Below are 21,815 nucleotides of genomic sequence, written 5' to 3'. Positions count from 1 at the left end.
TTGCAGCATTTTTTGCTCATTATACCCAGTTAGCTCAGAAGTGTGACATTCAGACACATGGGATATCTGCTTTATACAGAAGAGACAGCGTCTGCAGCACACACACACACGCACACACACACGCACGCACGCACGCACGCACGCACGCACAAACGCGCGCGTGGCGCTTAAGCCTTCTGCACTAACAAGGCTGTGTCGCTGCAAGTCAATCCCCGCAGAGTGGCATATTTTCGCTTGAGAAATGACTGTTGTGTGGAGAGAGCCCCGCGTAGCTCAAATGTCCCACTGTATAATAAGCCCTACTTATTTTAGCTTCGTTATTGCCAGCTGGTTCCGCGGCATCACACATCATCACAGCAAATTGGCTCTGAGATAGACTGTAATAAAAAAGTAAGAGAGACAAAGAATGTGTGAGAGATTGCAGACCAGAGTGTGTGTGTGCAACTGTGACTAGATTAAAAAAAGAAGTACACGGACAACTCATGTTGGCGTGTGGGGTAAAACTTAGGTGTTAATTCTAATGGAAATGCAACTGTGGCTTTTAATAATACACCATTTATGTTTCGATGACGACTGACTAACTCATTTATCACACTGCGTTTGCTCTGTGTAACTAGAAAATGACGGATCGACCCCACTCAGTTATACTGTAGTGTGTTAAATTAAGATGATAAATTCACCATACCACAATCTGTGCATCTCTGTAGGGGTAAAACTAGCGCTTCTTTAATGAGATTCCTGCATACAAGGGGTACAAAGCATTCTCCTTAGCTAGCAGCAGAGGGTGCCAGCACATCACAAAAACACCCCAGCATGCAACACATTCCACAATCCAAGTCCAGTTAAAAATACCAGACAAAGAGACAGAGACAGAGAGCACGGACCTATTGTCGGTGTACTGTCTCTGAGCTTGCCTTTTCTTTAACTGCTCAGGATTCAATTATTCCATCCTTCCTGCCAGCTGCCGAAGGCCCGGTCTAAGAGGGGACATGGTCTAGACGTGCTGTGTTTATTCCAGGAAGCCATATAATGATGTTTCACATGGAGACTCAGTATAAACGCACTGTCAAGGGGTTTTCGTTTAGGAGAAGTTTTATGTGATTATGTCTTCAACAGAAAGGTCAAGACTCTAGTAGCACTTGAAGTAAACGGAACAACTTTATGAGACTAACGTGTTTCGTCTCGTGGCCTTTATCAGGGTCAACAAGGAGCACACTGCAAAGGACAATTTAAATAATGTATGAAGTAAAAAAAAGTGTACTTTTAAATGGAAAAAAACAATCACGTACAAGTACATGCACACTTATAAGTCAATAGGGCACCTGCAATGGTGGCTCGGTCATGTTGCATCAGGTCAACCATTCACATTCCTCCACAAATGGTAAAGAAAAGATGCATATACACAATAAAAGCAATAAAGAACAGTAAAATGAGGGCAAATGAAATGTACAAAAGTATTTAAAAAAATTAAAAATCTGATAAAGAAACCATAAAATGTGTGATATAAATACAAAAATTAAAAAACTACATCATCTAAAACACTATAAAACCACCTTGTAAAAAAAAAATGTGGCTTTAATAGATAGAAAAATGCTGATTTTTCTTCTGAGTCTATAAAAATTAGTGGAAGTGTGGTATGATGCAGAGGCTGTTGCGTGCATTTGTCACAGCTTTGTTCGGGCAAAGACGTGGAGGTTCAGGCTAGCTTCAGCGTTTATCTTGCGCCCTTCTGCCAGTGGCAGATGAGGCCCAGAGTCCGGGTGAATCACAGATGGCTATTTCTCTCTCCCTGCCCCGGGGTGACAAGGAAACCAGGCTCAGACTGCCACCTCCTCAGCCCGCGGTGGCATTGAGCTGGCACTGTCAAGAGGACAGGGAGAGGAAAGAAGAGGATGGAGTCTGGCCTTCCCTGCGGGTTCCTCGGAGAAATGGTCTCCATCTGCTCATCTGGGCCAATATGACAGTAAACAGATTTCACTATTTCCTTTTATATTCTACTTTATACTCTTCTTTAATGCTCTAGTGTACGGGAATCTGAGTATGCACCAGTGGCACAGGACATCTTTAACTTCACCAGGCATTGATTGTGTTCGGTGGTGAGAAACCCTGCAGTGTTTATTTTTATCCTGAAGTACATCCTGTTTTTGTAACAGTGCGAGCTCTTTTATGTATGTATGTTTCCATACCACTACTTTTTCCCTCTCTTCCTCCCAAGTTTAAGAGGGGTTTCGAAATAGAGGGGTTTTCCAAATGTCCAAATCTGCTTAAGACGGATGCTTTTTGTGATGACAGAGCGGCGGGGGCACTGCAGGTTGAGCTAAAGGTCAAGGGGCAATCACTCTTTTCCCCTTCCCACTTGGGATCGGGCGGGATTCAAGTGGTGGAGCGTGTGATGAACTGTGAAAAGGGGATAATCTCAATTTGCTGCAGGATGTTTGCATTTTGAGTGCAAGTAATGCAATGAAACAGAGAGGATGTGTTCTGATGCTATCTGGCAGATGTCGGGCTCTCATATCTGGCTTAACTCGGCACACCGCAACAGCTTGTTCAGCCCCACCGTGAAATTGGAACAGTAGACGGAGAAAAATAACAGGTTAAGGTCCTTTAGTCTGTCTTTTTACTAAGCTGCTGTTGCCATGGTGCTATGGCCGTTGCTCAAGAGGGAAATTCAGGGCAAGCCGGTCGATATGTTAGGATTCCTTTGTACAGTAGATATGTAAACTCTCTATTGTGGACCTTTGACTATAAAACTACACCTTGGCAAGTTGCTTTACCAACTAAGAACTGATTTTTCTCTCCCATACGATCATCATTCATCTGATTACAGATGAGGACTCGAGGGCTCACCTTTTATCAAAGTCCTGTCCCTAAAATAATTGTGTTTAATACCTGGGCTGGGTCAATACATCTAATCTGTAGAGAGGAGACAGAAGATATGAAATTATTGTAGAAGGGCGGCTCTAGTGAAATCTAATGTTCTACATCAAGATGGCTTGATAGCATGTTTCCATTTCTGCGGACACAACCCTGAACATTTACCAAACATTAACGTTAACTTCGACTTCAAATATTTGCCTATTCATAAAATGCAAAATTCTAAAACTCATTAATTATTACTACCTTGTGAAAGCTGTGAAAGTCGGTGTTTCCAAGTGAATATTTTATTTCTCTATGGGCCGTCTCACATCTGGACTTGATTGTGGCAGAATAGTAGCAGCAACACTTTCAGCCAGACAAACGTTTGGGTCATCCAGCCCAATCATCCATAATGTTCTACATTACTCCACTTCTTAGGTGAGTCCAACAGTGTTACTCGCGAGCAAAGGTTAACAAAAGCTAAACACATAGGTGTACTTAAACAAGGAGTCTGGGTACATAGATTGCAGTTCACAATGGACTGCAAATTTTCTTTATGATGGATTTGTGATTTCTTTCTTATTCCCAATGCCGTGTTTTGGAAAAATGCTATAAGTAGAAGATGTGTGTGTATCTGACAAAGGCCCTCAGCTTTCCCATGTAAACCTAATGCAAAAGCACATCCTGCCTCTTTGCTATTCCCAGCTATCGCTCCAGAGTTTATAACTCAATTAAAAGTAGAGGCTGCTGGCGAAATGAGACAACTAGGCAGCTTTCCTCCACAGATGCTTGCTTTCTCTGCCTCTATTTATCCATTTAAGATGTGTGCGTGCATTTCAGAGAGTTAACTCTACTCGAGCTAGCTGGTGAAAGTCAACCTGAGACTAAATCCCGAGGACACTCAGAAAGTCCAAAACCTAAAGATCTTAAATTATGGATACAGTGATACTGCTACGCTAAATCAAAGCAGCTGCACGACCCACAGATCTGCAGATGTTAAGTTCATGCAGGGAAGCAGTGGGATAAACCATTCATTTATTAAAATCCAACAAAGACTGCTATGATGGTAATCTGGGCATGTTTGTCAAAGTGACAGGCTTCTTCCTGTTGCTCAGTATTTTGTCTGGCTTATGATTTTCCATCAGTGCATGATCCGTTGTCACATGGTAGACTAAGGATGACATTATAGACAATTAGCTGGGAGACGACATGTAGTAATTATTCGATAGTCACAAGAATGACCTTATCAGACCCAGCAAGCCACAGATCCCGTCAATATTGCTCTCTGTTATTATTACACGCAATTTCATGGCGCCTGGTTGAGTTACATCACCACTGGAGAGTGAATTATCAAAAATCAGAGACAATTCACAAGGAATAACTAAACGCCAATGTGGACAAATTACTAAGAGGATATGGTCTAACATGTTATCAAAAGGAAGGAAATGAGGCAGAAGGGAATGGAGGGAAATTGATTTTCTTTTTACCCCCGTCAGGGAATGTGGATCTGATGAAAAGCGAAAAAAGAGATAAGGACTTTCCAGCAATGACTCAACACATACTCAATATGCGCTTTCACATATTCCTCCTCCTCCCTGCAGCCATCCCTCGCCAGAGTCATTAACGCCTTGCTCTCATTTCCTGCGTGATGAAGGACTTCTTATGCTGACTTCAAGTGCTCATCATGAGCCCGTATTCCAAGTTTGGGAGTTAAAAAATTGGACTCGTCGCACATTTAAGAGGTTTTGGTTGGTAGTAATAGAAATGGACAAAACTGTATTTTTCAGTGATCCTTTGTAGAGCTGCAGCGGAACGAGGCGGAGAACACATGTATCAGATTCTATCATCATTCTAGCGAACATAAAAAAGGATCGCTATCTTGAACAAAAAGGTTAAGGTTATACAGAGTATTTAACTTTCAAGACTTCACTACCGTATATTTGATTAGAGTTGCAACGCTTCCTCTTCCTTTAACGTTACACCTCAGTAGTGCAAAGGTCAAATAGTATTTTTAGCACTAAATAAATATTCAACATAGTACATCCTCTGACTCCTGGCAGTAGAGAGAAAAATTATCAAGCATCTAATGATATTATAAGCCGTAATTCAGATTAACCTTAGCAGTAATTTGGCTTGTGGTTATTTTTCAGTTTAATGTAACACCATATGTACTCAGTCTATTTTTTTTTTTTTTTGCTGAGGGATGTTTGCACCACTGCTGTGTCATCAGTATTGTCATCCTACTTATCAGCCAAACACCTGACCTCGTACTTTCCCTTGCCTTGAAGGAAACATGCAGCGATAGTCTGGAGATTAGTACAGGAGAGATTTGTTTGCTGAAACTCTAGCGGCGTACACTTCTAAAAATCTGATATCGACCCGTCAAGCTGCCTAGCTTTGATATCGCTCTTTTTTTTTTTTGATATCGCTCCTTCCTGGCCCGCGGCTAGTCCAAATCAATTGAGGATCAAATCACCACTATGCAGAGTATAAAACGATGACACCTGTCCTGTTTTGAGGTTACTGGGTTTAAGGATTTTATTTTATGGTCAATTAGAGCAAAAAAAATGTACTGGAGCTACGGACACAGATAAAAACTAAATTCAAGCCATTAAAGGTAGTCATTAAAAGCACAAGCAGGTGCGCTGAACAAAACTGGGACAGGATACGATGGGCTGAATTTTAATAAGGTTCCAGAGAAGGGGAAGGAAAATAACAGCGCTGAGCTCTATGATTTAAAGATTCATTTAGGATTTACACTGGTAACACCTGGATACGATGCACGGATAAAACATTTTATTTTAGGATGATCAAACACTGTGCTAATAAATTAAACAGGGTTTTGAGTGGGAGTCTGTGTTGTGGCGTGCTCCCAAGAAGACAAAATCCCTTGAAAGAGTGCATAAACGGTACTGGGAGAGGAGGTCAGCACAGGGAAGACTCTTTGGAATAATTTCAAAACAGATCAAAAAATAGTAGGTGTGTAACTCAGGAGAAGGTCGACGGGTGGTCAGGGACGAAGCTGAACTGGAACAAAGTGGCTGTGTGGGGCACACGCTGGGTAAATACCATCCCCCCACCATGTCCTATTCTTAAACCAGAGTTACTTTCACAGAACCAGCACATGGGAATATTTCTCTCCACGAGCTTTCGGTGCTTCATAAATACTCCACTCTCCCAGCTGGCACCTGCTCCCTGACCTCCTCATTTAAAGGGGGCAACAAAGTGTAGCGAAGCCAGAGACATAAAGGAGGAGCGCAAAGCGTCTCCCAGGCACCCACCACCCCCACAGATACACACATGATAAACTACATACAGGTCAATTTTCCGCGCTCAGCTGAAATGCAGGAGATGCCTAATTGAAATTTACAGAGCGACTGTCTTTGCAGCACGCAGGCAGCATCAAAGAGCAGCAGGAGAAGTGGTTTCAGGTAATTATACACCTTATTAAAGCACATTAGTGCACTGAAGGGCTCAGTATGTGTGTATTTAGTGAGTGCATACATTTCATGCGCTCCATTATGTTGTGCATGTACATGTGGCTAACATGTTCACATTAGGACTTATCAACTAGTAAGTCCTGAAAAATAACAAGATAACAGTCTGCAATAAGAATAAACAAGTCTAGCAACTAGTTTACAAGACAATCCTAAAATATTTTAAGCATGCATTGGGTGATGTGACTGTGTAAACTGCACTCCACATTTCCAAAAATGTTTTTAGGCAAAAAGTCTTACCAAGGAAGGTGTTGTTTTAAGACTGGACACAACCTGAAGTTCTGGGTGCTGCCCAAAAGCACTTTGACGCGTGGAATAATGAGTCAGACATACAACGACAACTTCAATGCACCAAAACAAAAACAAAAAAATCTATGGTAAACAGAAGAATTCTCCTTCAAAAACCTCCTTGCACAAATTACAGCTGTAACCAGTTATACATGGTTAATAAACCTTTGCTAATTTGCACTTAGCAGTCAAAAATGACATGCAAAACACAGCATAGCGCTCGGAAGGTTTTCATATCCTCGCCTTGCACTGTATACAAGAGGGAAAACACACTATCGGTAGTCGTCTCTAAAATTAAAGTGGAACACTCTGTCAGAATCAAAATTACACAGCAAATGTAGGGTTGACCTGGAAATTGTATCTTTATTGCATCTTTGTATTCGGAAAATGCCTTTTAAATGTTGATATGAATTAATTATTATAGTACTGTTCTATGACAGCAAGCTAAGTGTAAAGACAGCAGGAAATGATTGCCAGTAAGTAAGGAAAATAAACAGGATTCACTGTCCAGACACCATGACTGCCTGCACAGACTTCAAGGAAATCCATCTGGAAGACCACCGGGGATCTCTTTCTGGCTGGCCAACACTGTCATCTCCTGAGCCTTGCTGCTCGTCTAACTAACTTGTCTGTGCAAGTGGACAGGAACATGCCAAGTAATATACAGTTCTAGCAGTTTGACAGAGGTGTTGAGTGTGTGCACACATACACAGATGATCTCAGGCCTCCAACAGAGAATATCACACTTTTCACTTAGTGGGAATCTTAAAAAAAAATAAAAAAAAGAAGCGAGGGAGCAGAAGTAGGGGATTCAACACTTCACAAGTACCACACATTCATATAGTGTTATGCTACTTTTGATGAGAAGGAGAGAAATAATTCAAATCCAGATGGAGCTGAACTGTATCTTGAGCGCTCGTCTGCGATTCCCTGGTTTGTAAACGGTAGCTGATTGGATTACACGTAAGTCTGACTGCTGCGCTGAAGTGGTCTGCCTGTGACAGGGGCTGGACAGCCATGATAAAAGCTTCTTCAAACACCTACAGCCCACTGCCCAGCACTGACTGACAACTGAGATGGGTCTGGGCTTTAAGTTTCCGACACTTAAAGCGGAGCCACTTAATTTTTCACAAACTGATTGTGAGGGCTGTCAAGATCCAGCATCATGTTGGATACTGGCTAGCAAGAGCAGATGTTACCTGTCTTTCAACAGCAGAGACACAATTTTTACTGTATAAGTGTAATGAAATTACGCAGTTTAACCATCACGCAAGTGGGCAGTCAGCCCCCTCATCCTGTCGCTGCCTTTCATCGCTTAGAGACACTTCAAAAGAATGGGTTTCTCCATGCAGGGCAAGCAGGGAGAGGGTGAACATTTAACTTTCATTTTAACTGTTTACAAAGACATGTCAGCCTGTCAAACAACATTAAGGACCCTTGCTAAAGATAGGCTAGCTGAGGAGAGGTCAATACACAAGTTATCAGTTGGAGATGCAGGTGGATGAATGTAGTTACTGTTGCAGGGGTGTGAATGCGTTGTCAAAGAACAGGAAAGAAAAATGAGACCGCGTTACAAGGCTCAGCATAACATCTCTTCAGAGGGACCTGGGTTTCTGGACCTGTTTCCATCACACATACATGGTATGAGCTTTACAATCATAACAGTGCAAAGGGCATAGCTATGATGTGCTGAGATGTAACGGTCTGCAGGTAAACTACATGCATGTTGCCCTGGTAACATATTGTCTATCAATACAGAATTAAAATAAATATGTCACACAGCGTCATGTCAAGTTCTCAGTTACAGTAAACTGTTTACCACTGGTTATGTGAGTCACACAGACCACAAGCGAGTCGTCACAATTGGATTTGATTTTATCCAGTGCTATAAACCGCCACAGTGACAGCGACAATTATCATCCCTACAACAGAGGCCCCCACTAGAATGGATATAGCTTCTTATCTGACAATCAGGACACTGCTTTTCTTCAAATCTCTTATTGGCTTAGCGGATAAGCTTATTAAGGGTGACCCGCAAAGCTGAAAGGGCTGAACATTATATTACATTTTCACTGCAGACTGAAAGCATGCAAGCTTACCCCCATCTTGACACAATCAGGGCTTCAGTCCAAATATTTACACACACGCACAAATGCGCGCACACACACGCTAATACAACCAGTCCGGGAGATGTGCCATTAGTGCTTTTAGCTTGATCTCATTACATGTGGCCACCAGCATGTCGAATAAGACTTGAGTCTAGGTAAGAGGTTGAATGATAATACAGCCCCTGGCAGGCCTAAGGCAGGGCTTTTCCATCAGGGCAGGTAGAGTGAGATGACTCAGGGAAGGCAGTCAAGAGACCAGAGCCCTCTGGTTGACCGGCTGGCCTGGATAGAGCGTCTTCAAACCCCAGGGCTAAACACCACTCAACAGCCTCGGCTGCAATTACTCCTCAACACTAAGACGAGAAAAGAGCACAGCCCTTTCTCCACACGTTTTAGGTGTGACTGAGAACTGCAGACAGCTGTGACGCGGTGTTAGACTTGTACTGTATTTTTTTAATCGAATGAATGAATGTAAAAATTACTGTCACGTCAGGTGCTACATTACACCCATTAAACAGCAGTAGTCACACTGCCAAGGCACTCTACTGTGGGTCTGTGTGCGTCCACTTTAGGGAAAACAGTTGAGTCTACAAGGGTGGTCCGTCCAATGACAGGAAGGGTCTGCTGTCCCCACTACGCTCAGACTACACAGCCTTATGAGCCTCAATATAACACCCCAACCGGCTGACGGTGCCTGATGGTGGGATCGCACTTAATCCACGGTTCATTTAATGTGCTGGAAAGCATATCATAGTGTTAAGTACATGCACCAATACTAAGATAACACCGTTTTAATTGCTGTATTGCTGCGCACATTTGTGAGAACCTTTTAAAAATTGTGAATTATTAAAACTACACAGAGTTTCCTTAAAGCCATCTAATGGAATAAGTTTCACATCTCGAGTTGCTCCTTGTTCATGTGTATACCTCTGTTACTACAGAGGTATACACATGATGCTAAAGAGTAAAGCCTTTGACTTTGACTGCATTTATGACTTTTATTTTTAGCAGTACGATATGTTACTAGGGTTGCACAATTACGCAGAAAGCAATATTGTAAATCTTTTTTTAGGTAGTTAGCTGTCAAACAGATGAACCTTTTGAGGCTTCATATGAGAATGGAAGGCATATCTATTCCCAGACTACACAAAGTGTGGGGCACACTACAGTATGAGGATGCTTAACATTGGAAGAAAACAAACAAAAAAAAAAAAGAGTGACAAACTGTTTATCAGTTGCATACAGCAGCATATCTGTCGGACTCAATTTTGCCTTTTATGTCATAGTGACACATCCAGATTCAATTTGTTTTCAAATCTCTCTTCTTCCTGCGCGTAGAACTTTGTTGAAACAGCTCAATGAGAAGAGGGAGCGCTTGGTTTAATGCAGCAGTACTCCCCGCTACTGCAGAATTGTTGCCTTGCAAGGATGAGAATGAACAAGCGTTTTGTTCTCCTATAGATGTAGTTGCACTTGTTTTTACATCTTGGGAGGACATTGGGAGCACTTGGTTTCATGTAAGGGATCTCCCTGCTAAACACAAACATGGCTAATAAGAATGGAGAGAGACATAAACAGAGATTGCAATCTTAATATGATTCAAAATGTTGCCCTAAAAGATAGTGTATGGATTAAACTTTATTGAAAAACATTTTTCATGTACCACATAATCACATAAAATGCATATGGAGAAGCTATTATACCTTGGGGTGCAAACTCCAGTCCAAAATAAAATATTGCTCTGACAACAAACAGTAAGACGGACAGACAGACAGACAGACGGACCAGCAGACAGACAGGCAGGTGGTTCGACTGAGATGTGGGGATCAGAGGAGAGAGTCCAACCTGAGCCCTCCTTGCTCACCCCCCCACACTCCTAGTCCCCGCCCTCCCCCGGCACCACAGAGCAGATGGGCCTCACAGCACGCCCCTCTGTTCACCGGAGCTACTGTACAAAGCAGCACACACCACAGGCCACCACTCCAACATCAGTAATCAGAGAAGAGCCTTATCGAGAGAAAACACCCCCACCACACATACATGCACACACACATACATACATCAGTGCAGAAAAGCTTCTATTCTACATTATCGACAGCAAACATCAGCTTCCATAAAAAAGTGCTATGTATGAATGAGATTGCTTGCATGCTTGTAAACAATTTCAGACACGTACCTAAAGACCCACTGCCTTAAGCTGACTGGCCACAGAACACAATGTGTGGTTCAACACTCCTTGACCCTAAAAGTCTATGATTACATTTTTAACAGCTACAGCCTTGAGGCAAAGTCTCAAAAAAAAAAAAAAAGAAAAAGCATCAGTGGCTCAATATGGTGCAAGTGGCAATTAAACAAAAACACTCTAGTGGGAACAGAGGTCTCTCCAATAATTTAAAAGAAAAGACGACTCAGAGAGTCGTGTAATTTGTGGTTCGCCACTGCACTCTCATCTATCTCCACTGAAAATTCATTCTGAGAAGATATGTCAGAGGCACTTATAAACATTTCTCTATTTCTCCCCTTGAGCGTACACTATCTCATAGTTCAGAACACTGGGTCAGTGCCAAAGATCGAAAACATTTGCTACAATCTGCGAACTCGACTGGAAAAAGAACAAAAAAAAAAAAGAGCGAGAAAAGACACCTCTTGCTTTATTCAGCACCACATTCTCTCCGTCTCTCTCGTTCACTCTTCCTTCCTTATTCTGCTTAAAGCAGGCGATGCCAAAAACCGCTGATAACAGGCACGCTCTCTCCAGACTCTAGCATGTCTAAATGGAGAATTAAACCTTGAGACAGACCTCTGACATTTCAAATGTAACCTTGCGAGAGGACAATGCTCCAACATTTATTTATAGTGGAGCCAAAGAAAAGATAATAGCTCCTCTCTGTCACTCTGCAGCTCGTTTCAAAGAGGACAAAAGGGGGTGGTGCAAGGCACAGATGATGATCTCTTCAATTATGCAAATGTCATAAAGTGTGACAGATTAGTTTGTTGGTGAGCATCAAGGTTGATGGGTCGACCCATCAACCTTGATTTATTTCAAATAACCGTCTGACAGTCTGTTCTTCGGCTGCAGACCAGCCAACGCATTATGTGATCAAGACCACCTGTAACACCTTATTAATTAAAAGTTTTTAAGTATTTATCAAGATTAAAGGGAGCCACTGCACCTCGAATTAAACCCAGCAGTGTTGTTGCGATCAAGGCCACCTGTGAAGTGTGTCGAGGGTTATGGTGACACATGCTGAGTTAATGTTCACTTGTTTGTCAGCACATATGTGGCTGAGTAGGTGAGGGAGGTGAGAAAGTGTGGGTGAGAATGTGGTAGATGCGCCTGCGTGTGCCGGCCTATGTGAGTGTGAGTGTTTCTACGAGCACTGTTTGTGTGTGTGCTCTTGTTTTTATTAAATCGTGGGGAACCAAACTCTAGTGGAATACTAACGTTGCGAGGCCATGTTTTCCTGTTCGAATTAGATTAGATTAGGCACTTACCAGAAACACGTGTGTGCTTGAGCTCTCAATTTGAATAAGTTGCAGGTGAACGTTTTGTTGATACACAGCCCGCAGACCTGGCTACATGTGGTTACCTCTGCACTGTATGCACAGCCATCACTACAGTAAGACAACCTTGGAAATGGTGTTCATTCACCATCTGTCCATTAGCCGGTACAAGGACAGAACTGACACACAGTCATAGTGACCGTGTGTCAGTTACAGTGCTGTATACTGTATCCCCTGGCCACTGGGAATTCTCTACCAAACAAAGCCACAACTGGCACATTACCGTGCTATAGATAACAAGGGTATATCATGTTTGAAGTCATTTCTAAAATCTGAACTGAATTGAATTTACTCTATTTATATGGAGTCAATAACAATACAAATTGTCTCCTTTCAGAGCCCAGAGCCTGAAACCCCCAGAGCAAGCACTAAGGAAACTCCGTTTTAACAGGAAGAAATCTTTAGCACAACCCAGCTCACATGGGAGGACCCATCTGTTTAAGGACAGGCAGGTAGAGACAGAAAAAGAGAGAAGAGATAAGAACTTAACAGGAATTTAATGTACTCATGAGTATGAATCTAAAAATAAAAAACATTCTAATCAAAATCCCGAAGCAGGTATTTGTCCTTTGGAAATTATGCAAATAATCATTGTGGTAAACTACAAAAGAAGTCATCTGATCACATTGTTTTCTGCAGCATAACCTGGACAACCTACAAATCTGTGACCAACAGGTCAAAGGTGAAAGAAGAAATACCAGCACACGTAGAACAAAACACCAGCGCGCAGTCAGCCGGGTATTTTTAAATGTCTTTGTTTTCCCGTGGGCCTGCTTGTCCTGCAGCGACCCACACAAACATGTCCTTGAATAAGCAGCTCAAGACAATCTGACCCTCATTCACAGAAACTGCAGAGCACAACCTCTGAGTCTCTGCGTGTGAGTGAGCGACTGTTTTGTAACAGTAGGTAGTGGTGCAAAAGATAGCCCTCGCTGGCAGAGAACCACCACTGCATCAGGACACCATAAATATTCATTAGCGACCTTGTCACTTTGCTACGGTGAGACATACACTGATGTACGCTCACATAACACACACGCTACATTTCACACCAGCAGAGTACTTTGACTTCATCCATTCAAGCAGAACATTATAAAAATACACCACTGTGCATGCGTGCCTTATTTCTTGCAAAGTTATATACTTGAATGAAACACAGAAATGTGACGATAGCCTCTTTGATTTTTACACAGGAATTTTGTCTGCTTGTGATCACACCATAACGACTTCTACAAGGAATGTGATTATGCAACAGACCTTGAGAGAACGTTTCAGATTTGTTTCTCTGACTCACTCTCAAATGCCAACAGCACACGGAATGGCTAACACTAAACCACAGCTGTCAACACCGGCAAAATGTTCACTCACACCCACAATGGGAGACTGCTGCGATGTCATTTTTTCTCTTCTGATAGTTAGAAATGCTCTATGCAAATCTGTTTCCTCTTTTGTTTAAATAAAAATCCTATGACAAAGATCTTGAACATAATCTATAAGAACCCAATATGATAAAATGTTCTCACCTTCCTTACCTACTCGTACGCATACTGTATGAACAGACGGATACATTAATTTAAATGTACATTAATTTAAACACCTGTAGTCGACTATCATTAATAAGTGGAGACTGATGTATAAAAAGGTGATGCCTGACAACATACAGTTGCGTTATAGCATAAAATAACAAGAACTGCTTTACAATTCAGCATTCAATTTTTGTGTCTTATTCAAACCCTATTCATAGCTGGTGCAGTAATGAAAACTTAAATTACATAAGTTTGTTATAATTGATGATTGATAGACTGATGTTGATATAATATATCATAATTAATCAAATTAAGGTAATTGATAGGACCGGGTATCGCTACTGGTTTCCTGAATGGATTCCATTCCGATTCACAACGTCCCAGTTTTTATCAGGGTCAATATTTATATCATTTAGTTACAAATCGATTGTGCTTAGTTATAAAGGGGTGTTTACAAAGGTATGTTGGTATGTTGTCATTGGTTCCAGTGATTTGTAGTATTTCTATTGGTTTGCGTGTAGTTGACACATCTTGCACATGGCTTCACTTTAGCGCAGCTCCTCTCTGTGGCCCTACTAATTCCAGTCAGCTTTCACATCTGACAGTGCTCTCAGAGTTGGAGCTTCAGTCATGTTTGGGATCTCAGCACATGTGGACTAAATTTGTTGCACATCTCACGAGACTAATCATGCAAAATCAGACTCGGGAGACTACACAGAGATTCCAAATGACATAATGCAGGAAATAAAAAAAATAAAAATAAAAAAAACAATGATCCAGAAATTTTATAAATTGATACCAGATTTTTCGATTTTTATTTATTTTTTGGATGATGAATATCAATTTGAAGCAGTAAACCATTTTTTTTAAACCCACTTGATAGATGTTAACAACTGTGGAAACAGACCAGCTATAGCTTCAGGACACTATTAATTCACTGTTAAACAGAGTCTAAGCCAGGCTCTGAACTATATATGAAAAGAAAAAACGTCATATGGTTAATGAAAAACCTTCAATACTAGGGTGCAAATTCAACTAAAAGCTAGGAGCTACAATTTTATGACAAAACAAGTACTGCCATCTCACATCCAGTGCCTGTAGACTAAACAATCAAGTGTACAAACCCTCCTGCTGAGGCTTGACTTAAACTATATATTTGCCCTGACCAAAGATTTGATACAACAGCTTCCAGCATTAGCATAAAAATACTTGAAGAACCCTTTTCATAGAACTTATTTCAGCATCATGGGAAAGTAAAAGGCACAGAATCAAAACCAAAATCAAACTGCATTTCTGGGACAAGGCATAATATTTAACTGGCAACTCTGTTATGACAGGATGTCATAAAAACCATCCATCACAGCTCAAACTATTTAATCCGCATAAGCTATGATCACAGTCGCAATACTGTGCCAGAGTAAAGAAAATATCTTTAACTCACCGTGGTGTGTTTCTTGTTCGGGTGTTTCTTCTTCTTCTTCCCATGCGTGTGCGCCAGGCGGGGGTTGTTCTCCTGGTCTGACGACTGGTGGTGGTGGTAATTGTTCTTGCAGGGCTCCAGGCTCAAGCCGTTGGGGACTCTGGCGGGTTTTTTCTTGTGCAGGGGCCCCGCCTGGTTGTCTCTGCTTTCCTGAGGCTTCAATGTCATGTTCTTCTACAGAGAAAGCAGCACAAGCAAAAGCTGACATTAGAACCAATGCGAGCATTTTATCCTTTCATGCGTTCTACAGCGTGTATATCGGCTATACGACTTGGCTTTGAGGACTCAGCAATCATATGGTCCATCAACAGTCAAATCAGTGTTTCATTAAATTTCAATGTCTGAGAAAAGCTGCTCATTAGCACACTTGAGAGCTTGAAGGAAAATCCACTCATGAAATAACATTTTGACAGATGGCAAATCTCCACGCTACAAGAAATGGCGTGGTAACTTTGCTCTCCATTGAGGGGCGATCATGCAGAAAGGCTTTAGATATAGTGTGGTATCACAAGATTTTCATCCACGAAGAACAGCAGAATAAAATGTCATCCATACACTGTGTTTTGTATTTTTCTTGCTTTTTCCCCCCCCCTTCAACTCTAAAGTACACAGTGGAGAAGTGTACTGAAGAAAGACATGTCAGCTGGACTTAAACCAGCAATACTACAGTTTGTCAGTCATACACTGATATCTGAACAGGATTCCAATGTCCAGAGGGTGAACTGTAATGACTTCAGTGAACTGGCTTTTTGACAAGTGCACTAGGAAATGTAATGGGCACAAAACGTATGAACTGTATAGCTATTCATTGGTTCTAATGACAAGTGACCACACTATTTGTCCTCTGGCACCACTATGAGGCTGATATTAAGAGTTTAGAGTGAAATCTCAGCAACTTTTAGACAGCCCATAATGAAATTTGGTATATAATATGTGCAGTCTTTACAGGATGAAGTGTAATGACTTCAGGGATCTTTTAACTTTAATTCTGCAACTCTCATCAGTTCAAATTCTCTGTCAGCACTGTAACATGAAATACCTTATTAACTAATCCCCCCTCACCATCAACTGTACTTTGTGTTGTTCGACCAATGTTAGACCTCTAAAATACCTAATATATATATACCAAGACACAGAGACAAAGGAACTATGATTCTTATAATTAAGACTGTAGCAAAATAACTTGTCAGTGTGGTCAGTGATGTTCTATGAGATTCTGCTGATGAAGTGTCTTTAGTTGGTGACTATGACAAAATCCACTGACAACCTGTGTTGTATCTTCAGATCACATCCATGTGATCCATCTGGTCGAGTACCAAACTTGCCAGTTGCACTTTTTAACATTCATTTCAAATTATGGGGACTTCTGCTGCCAGGCGTGTTGAAAGTGAGACTTTCTCCCAAAGAGCCAGAACCTGATCATCAAAGATGTGGAAATTATCTACACAGAGACTTAATAAAATGGTGCTCTGCGCACTTTGCGAAACTAAAACTGCCTTGCCCAGCAGCACAACCAGTATGCATGAGTAACTCAAAAAAAAACATGGGGTCTGAAATTTAAAATGGCGAGACAGCAGCGGAGGTACTTGGGCATCTGATCGTGCTGTCTGATTGTTGGTTGGTGGCCAGTGCCTCAGAGTTAAGTAGTGCCCTAATCTGTGTTTCAGCCAAGAACTGAATAAATACAGCTGGCGCTAATGGCTTGTATTGAAAAGGCCTTTGCAAGTTACAAGTAATTGATGTACATGAATATCTATAAAACCAACCATGCTGATTTCCATTGATGTCGGTGTAAGCAGCCTTTTGCAGATGAATGATGCAGTTGCATTCTGATTATAAACAGAACAAACACAACAATATCTAGAGTAATTAATATAGTAAAGAACATATATTCTAATATATTCACTTTTGTGATTAATAGTGTCATGCGGTAAAACTTTGAAACTGATTCTTCAATCATAAATGTTATGTTCAGAAATGTTACTATGTGAAGATGTTTGCTTTAGAGCTGTCAAATTAAAATCATTAAAAAAATCCATTTCTTCTGGTTTTCCTCTTCTTTTTGGCAGGACACATTACTGCCCTCCACAGGGTCAAATTATTTACTACAACTCCACTTTAGATTCTGCTTGCTTTCCACATTGTTACTGCTGCTTTGACCACTTCCTGATATCCAAAATGTATGTCAGACCGTGGACAAATAACACCAGTGTGTGTTAACTGTGCATGAAAAAAAGTAGTGGCATTAAAATAAATTTACAAAGTCTGAATTAATAGTCGTAGAAGTTAGGGTTAGTATTTGTAACTCTCTGATTGATTAATAGACTAAATGAAAACTGATCAATACATTAAAGTTTAATAGAAGATGCATTTTCTCTGTGAGGTACAGATCTGAGCTGAAAACAGATCAGCAGATGCAAAGCAAGAAATATTCAAGCACTGAATAAGTTTCACCTGTCAACACATAAGAATGACATCAGAGGAAGGCTCTCTTCATGGAGAAAAATGGTTTCGACAAACGAACCGATACAATAAGCTACAACTCAGACAAAGCAGGGCATATCCAAACGGGATGGGGGTTATACAGTTTGACAGGGCTGATCAATACAACCACTAGCTTGCTGCTGAGAGCTGTGTAATGTATCGTAGCCATCCGCTGTTAAAGTTATAGAACAAATCAGCTCTGTTATTTGGAGGGGTGACCTGTTTTAACCCTTCGTGGACCAAAGAGACATTTAAGCTGGTGAAGCTGCCACTGCTCTGCTAATGACACGTCAAATCTCTGCAACATTAGCAGGAATCTAGTGTGTATTTACACCACTGATTTATGAGAAGTTGAAAAAGTCAAGAAATATGTCCCATGTAAACAGTTTTTAACCACAAAAAAATGTATATTTGGTTTGATCCTGCAGGACCACACACACACACACACACACAATTAAAGTTAAACTAGATTATAGAGCTTCTGGATGGAAAGTAATAAGTGCAAATTATTTATTTGACACTTTACTTGACTATTTCCATTTCACTTTACCTTATATTAAACATTCAATCCATTATAAATGCAAATATTGTATTGCATCGCTTACATGCACATCTCTCCACTCAATTCATTTTGAAGAAAAAGAAACCTCTCTGTCCGTAAACATCTCTAGGCTAAAACTGGACGACGCACCACTAAACCAAAGCCTGCTTCAGTCCAGGATTTATTCCATTGCCCACAAAAAACCACAATGAGTTGTTGTACAGTACATCTGAGGAATGGCATCGAGGCAGATTCTCCACAAAGCACCCGTGAGAAGAATCCACCACATCTAAAGCAGCTGCACTTCCTCGATGATGGACCACCTCGAAGCAAGCGTAGCGTGCCTGTAGAGAATTACTTACACCAGCGTTACAGATATGCACTGCTGTCAGAAAGATGAGTTTGATGGGTGCTGCTACCGGCGCTGAGTCACTAAACCATTTCTAAAGGCCTCGATTCACTCGTAGAAAAACAAGTGCATGCATCAACTAATCGCGTTTGCCTTTTCCGCCCACACTCATCCAAGGCAAATAATGCAACATGACAAGCATTGTCAGTGCACAGAATAAGTGACAAAGTTGCGAAGGGGCTGAGAGAGCTTCCATTGTGCCAGTCTTCTGCATGCTTCCAAACTAACTGATTGCCTGGAATAAATTATGCACAATATGTCTTGTCTGTTCACTGAACAATAGCAAGACAAATTCCTTATTTCGCTGGCTTGTGATGACACTGAAAGGGAAAGTAATTGCTCAATATGGCTCACTCTGCACCAGCTTTCATTACTCTGACTGTCCATCAGTGTACAAAGTAATTAAAATGTGGGATTTCTTCACAATCTACGTCTGCAGGTATCCTCACAACAGTTTAAAATGTGCAGAACATACCTATGTTTTAATTAACTTCCTAGTTTGTGTATGTTTTCAAACAAATATTGCACAATTTATCCCATATACTCTATGAAAGAAATGTAACCAAAGTCAACTCCTCTGAGCTCAGAAGACTAGTATGACAACGTTGCTGGTACTCTTCTGCACATCAAGGCCCAAAAGAAGTTCATTGGGCCATCATATCTTTCCCAGAGCATAATCAGTTCCCAGTGGAGAGATTCCAGACCAACTTTCCGCCATAAAAAGTTAATTTAACTTAATTTAATTAAGTTCATTTGTAGGAAGGGACGTTGGTCTCCTTCAGTAGGTGTAATGTGAAGACTTGAAATCTCTTTTTATGTTCACTGACATTTCATTCATTTCATTTCTACTAGTTAAACATTTGAAATCAAGCTGCAGCATAGTTAAACATGAATGGAATCGTCAAATGTTTCATGTTAAGAGTTAAATATTCAAGGCAGAGTATATTTATGTCATTAGACATCTCATTAATATATCATCAGATATGCTGACTACTTTCAAAGCTGTAAACGATGTAACATCAGAAGCTGCCTGTGCTAGATAAATATAATGTCTTACATGCTGCTTCCTCATGAATATTCCAGGGTCTCACTGGCAGCTCTTATACAGCAGAGGCTCCTCCAGAGCATCCACTTTGATTTGTCTGGAATAAATTTATAACAACCGTATGCTTTACTTTCATAGAGTGATTAAATTAAACAATGGAAGCCCCGCTTGTCACGAGGAGAAATGCGGTTTGTAATAATACACGCAACCGAGTCCGTGTGTGAAGATGATGAATCGAAGGCACGGTGCGCCTGGAACTTAAACAGACACTTGATGTTATCACCATGTGCTGCTGCTTCATCAACTCAAATGTCCCCTATGAGAATCAGTACAGGTACACCTTGCCTTATCCAAAGATTTCACTTCTGTGCTTGCATACAGATTAATTAAAACATTGCCCGTGTTCGTCAAGCTGTTAAAACACCTGCTATCTTTCGGTATGTAAATTGTGCCTATAATTATCATGAGTCTGTAGCACTATACAATACACTTCACATTTGGTACTTGTCTCTATTTGATCCTACTTTAGAAGTCATTTGGAAACCCATTCACTAATTTATCTCCTTTTTACACACTGAAGAGGTTTTCATTTTACTCTTTACTCTCCATCTATGTGGAAGCTCACGGTGAACTTAACGTCCACTGCAGTGCATTTAACAAAATGAACATTCTCTGTTCTCTCTCAGTCAGTCGTTCAGTCAGCATTTTAGCCACCAAATCGACCGGCCCGCGAGAGGCTGATCAAAGTGTCTGATCAACCCGTCTCATGGAGACAGTTTAATTAGTTTACAAAAGCTGGGCTCACGGCACAGAGGAAAAGAGAAACAGGGCAGGACAGAGGACAGACACAGATGGTGAGAGAGAGAACACTCAAACACACAGGCGGCTTAATGGATCTGACTTCCCGTTATAGTGCTGCATTCAAGCACATCTACACACACACACACAAAAACACACCTTTCCGATCTCTACACAGCAACAAAGTAAACAATAATTGGAGATCTAATGAATGCTAATAAAGACTGATAAGTGCAATCGCTCCGTGTGGGGTAGTCTAGGACAACAGCGCATATTAACTTCAGCTACCTAGTTAAGATGAGCAGTGAACTGTCTCTCGTTCTTTAGGGAGTCCTTGACCTGATTATCACATTTAAAGTCGGTGTGAAATAGCATTAAGCAAGGAGTGTAGAGTGTAACAAATTGCTGGATAATTCGCTGCTGCTGTTTGCGGTAACGTTACCAATTACAGGTGTGATTAGAGCAGCTGAACTACTTCATTTGTAATTTAATGGTTCTAACTCGGGTAAGCAGGATACATAGTATACACGGAGTTCGCAGGCTCAGCATCTGATGACAAGACTGCAAAAATTAGCCTGCCTCTAATTACCGAGGCAATATGAGGATGCACAAAGAATACTGGAGCACAGTATTCCCATCCTCCCCTCTATATCCATGGTTGATGAGCCGAACCCTGCATGCCTTGTGGTCCAAGTGGAAAAAACTTTATTTATTTATTTTAAATACACACTTATTTTGAAAAAAATACAGTTAGGTTTGTTAGCCAAGTTAGGCAGGTATTTTACAACGAAACATTTCTCTAAATGCGATATTTCAGTGTTAATCACTTCATTTTCAGGTTGATGTGCCAGGTGGTTCTCTACTAAATATTTTTTAGATAAAACACAGGTGAAGTTACAGCTGAGGTCACACATGGGAAACTGCCGTTTGACCAGGCATAGCGTCAAATACCCGTAACTTAATTTATTCATATCCTATCCTTTTCCATTTGTTGGAAACCCAGAAACATGGTGGTCTCCTCGCCGTGCTCTGCTCAGGGGCCTTTCTGTGTGAAGTCTGCATGCTCTCCCTGTGCCTGCATGGGTTTGTGTCCAGGTGCTCTGGCTTCCTCTCAGCAGTACAAAGACAAGCATGTTAGGCTAACTGGTGAATCTAAATGTGTGCGTGCCCTGTGACAGACTGATGACCTTGGGTGTACCCTGCTTCTTGCTCAATGCCA

At 41.1% G+C, this 21,815-nt stretch overlaps 1 protein-coding gene across 5 annotated transcripts in view; it reads right to left on the bottom strand.

The window, feature by feature from the left end:
* auts2a (activator of transcription and developmental regulator AUTS2 a) overlaps positions 1–21,815 on the bottom strand; it is a 293,350-nt gene that overhangs the window by 202,820 nt on the left and 68,715 nt on the right. For 4 of the 5 annotated variants that reach the window (XM_084565337.1, XM_084565335.1, XM_084565336.1 and 1 more), the window contains one exon: positions 15,281–15,493. In XM_084565337.1, the coding sequence (XP_084421463.1) occupies positions 15,281–15,493 (213 nt within the window). Of the gene's footprint in view, positions 1–15,280; positions 16,837–21,815 lie in introns of those variants that run through there. The other variant, XM_084565338.1, reaches the window with a different exon arrangement.

This window comes from Chelon labrosus (assembly GCF_963514085.1).
Source record: "Chelon labrosus genome assembly, chromosome: 17".
Classification (NCBI taxonomy): domain Eukaryota; kingdom Metazoa; phylum Chordata; class Actinopteri; order Mugiliformes; family Mugilidae; genus Chelon; species Chelon labrosus.
Note: the sequence above shows the minus strand (reverse complement) of the source record. Positions and strands in the feature narration are given on the sequence as shown.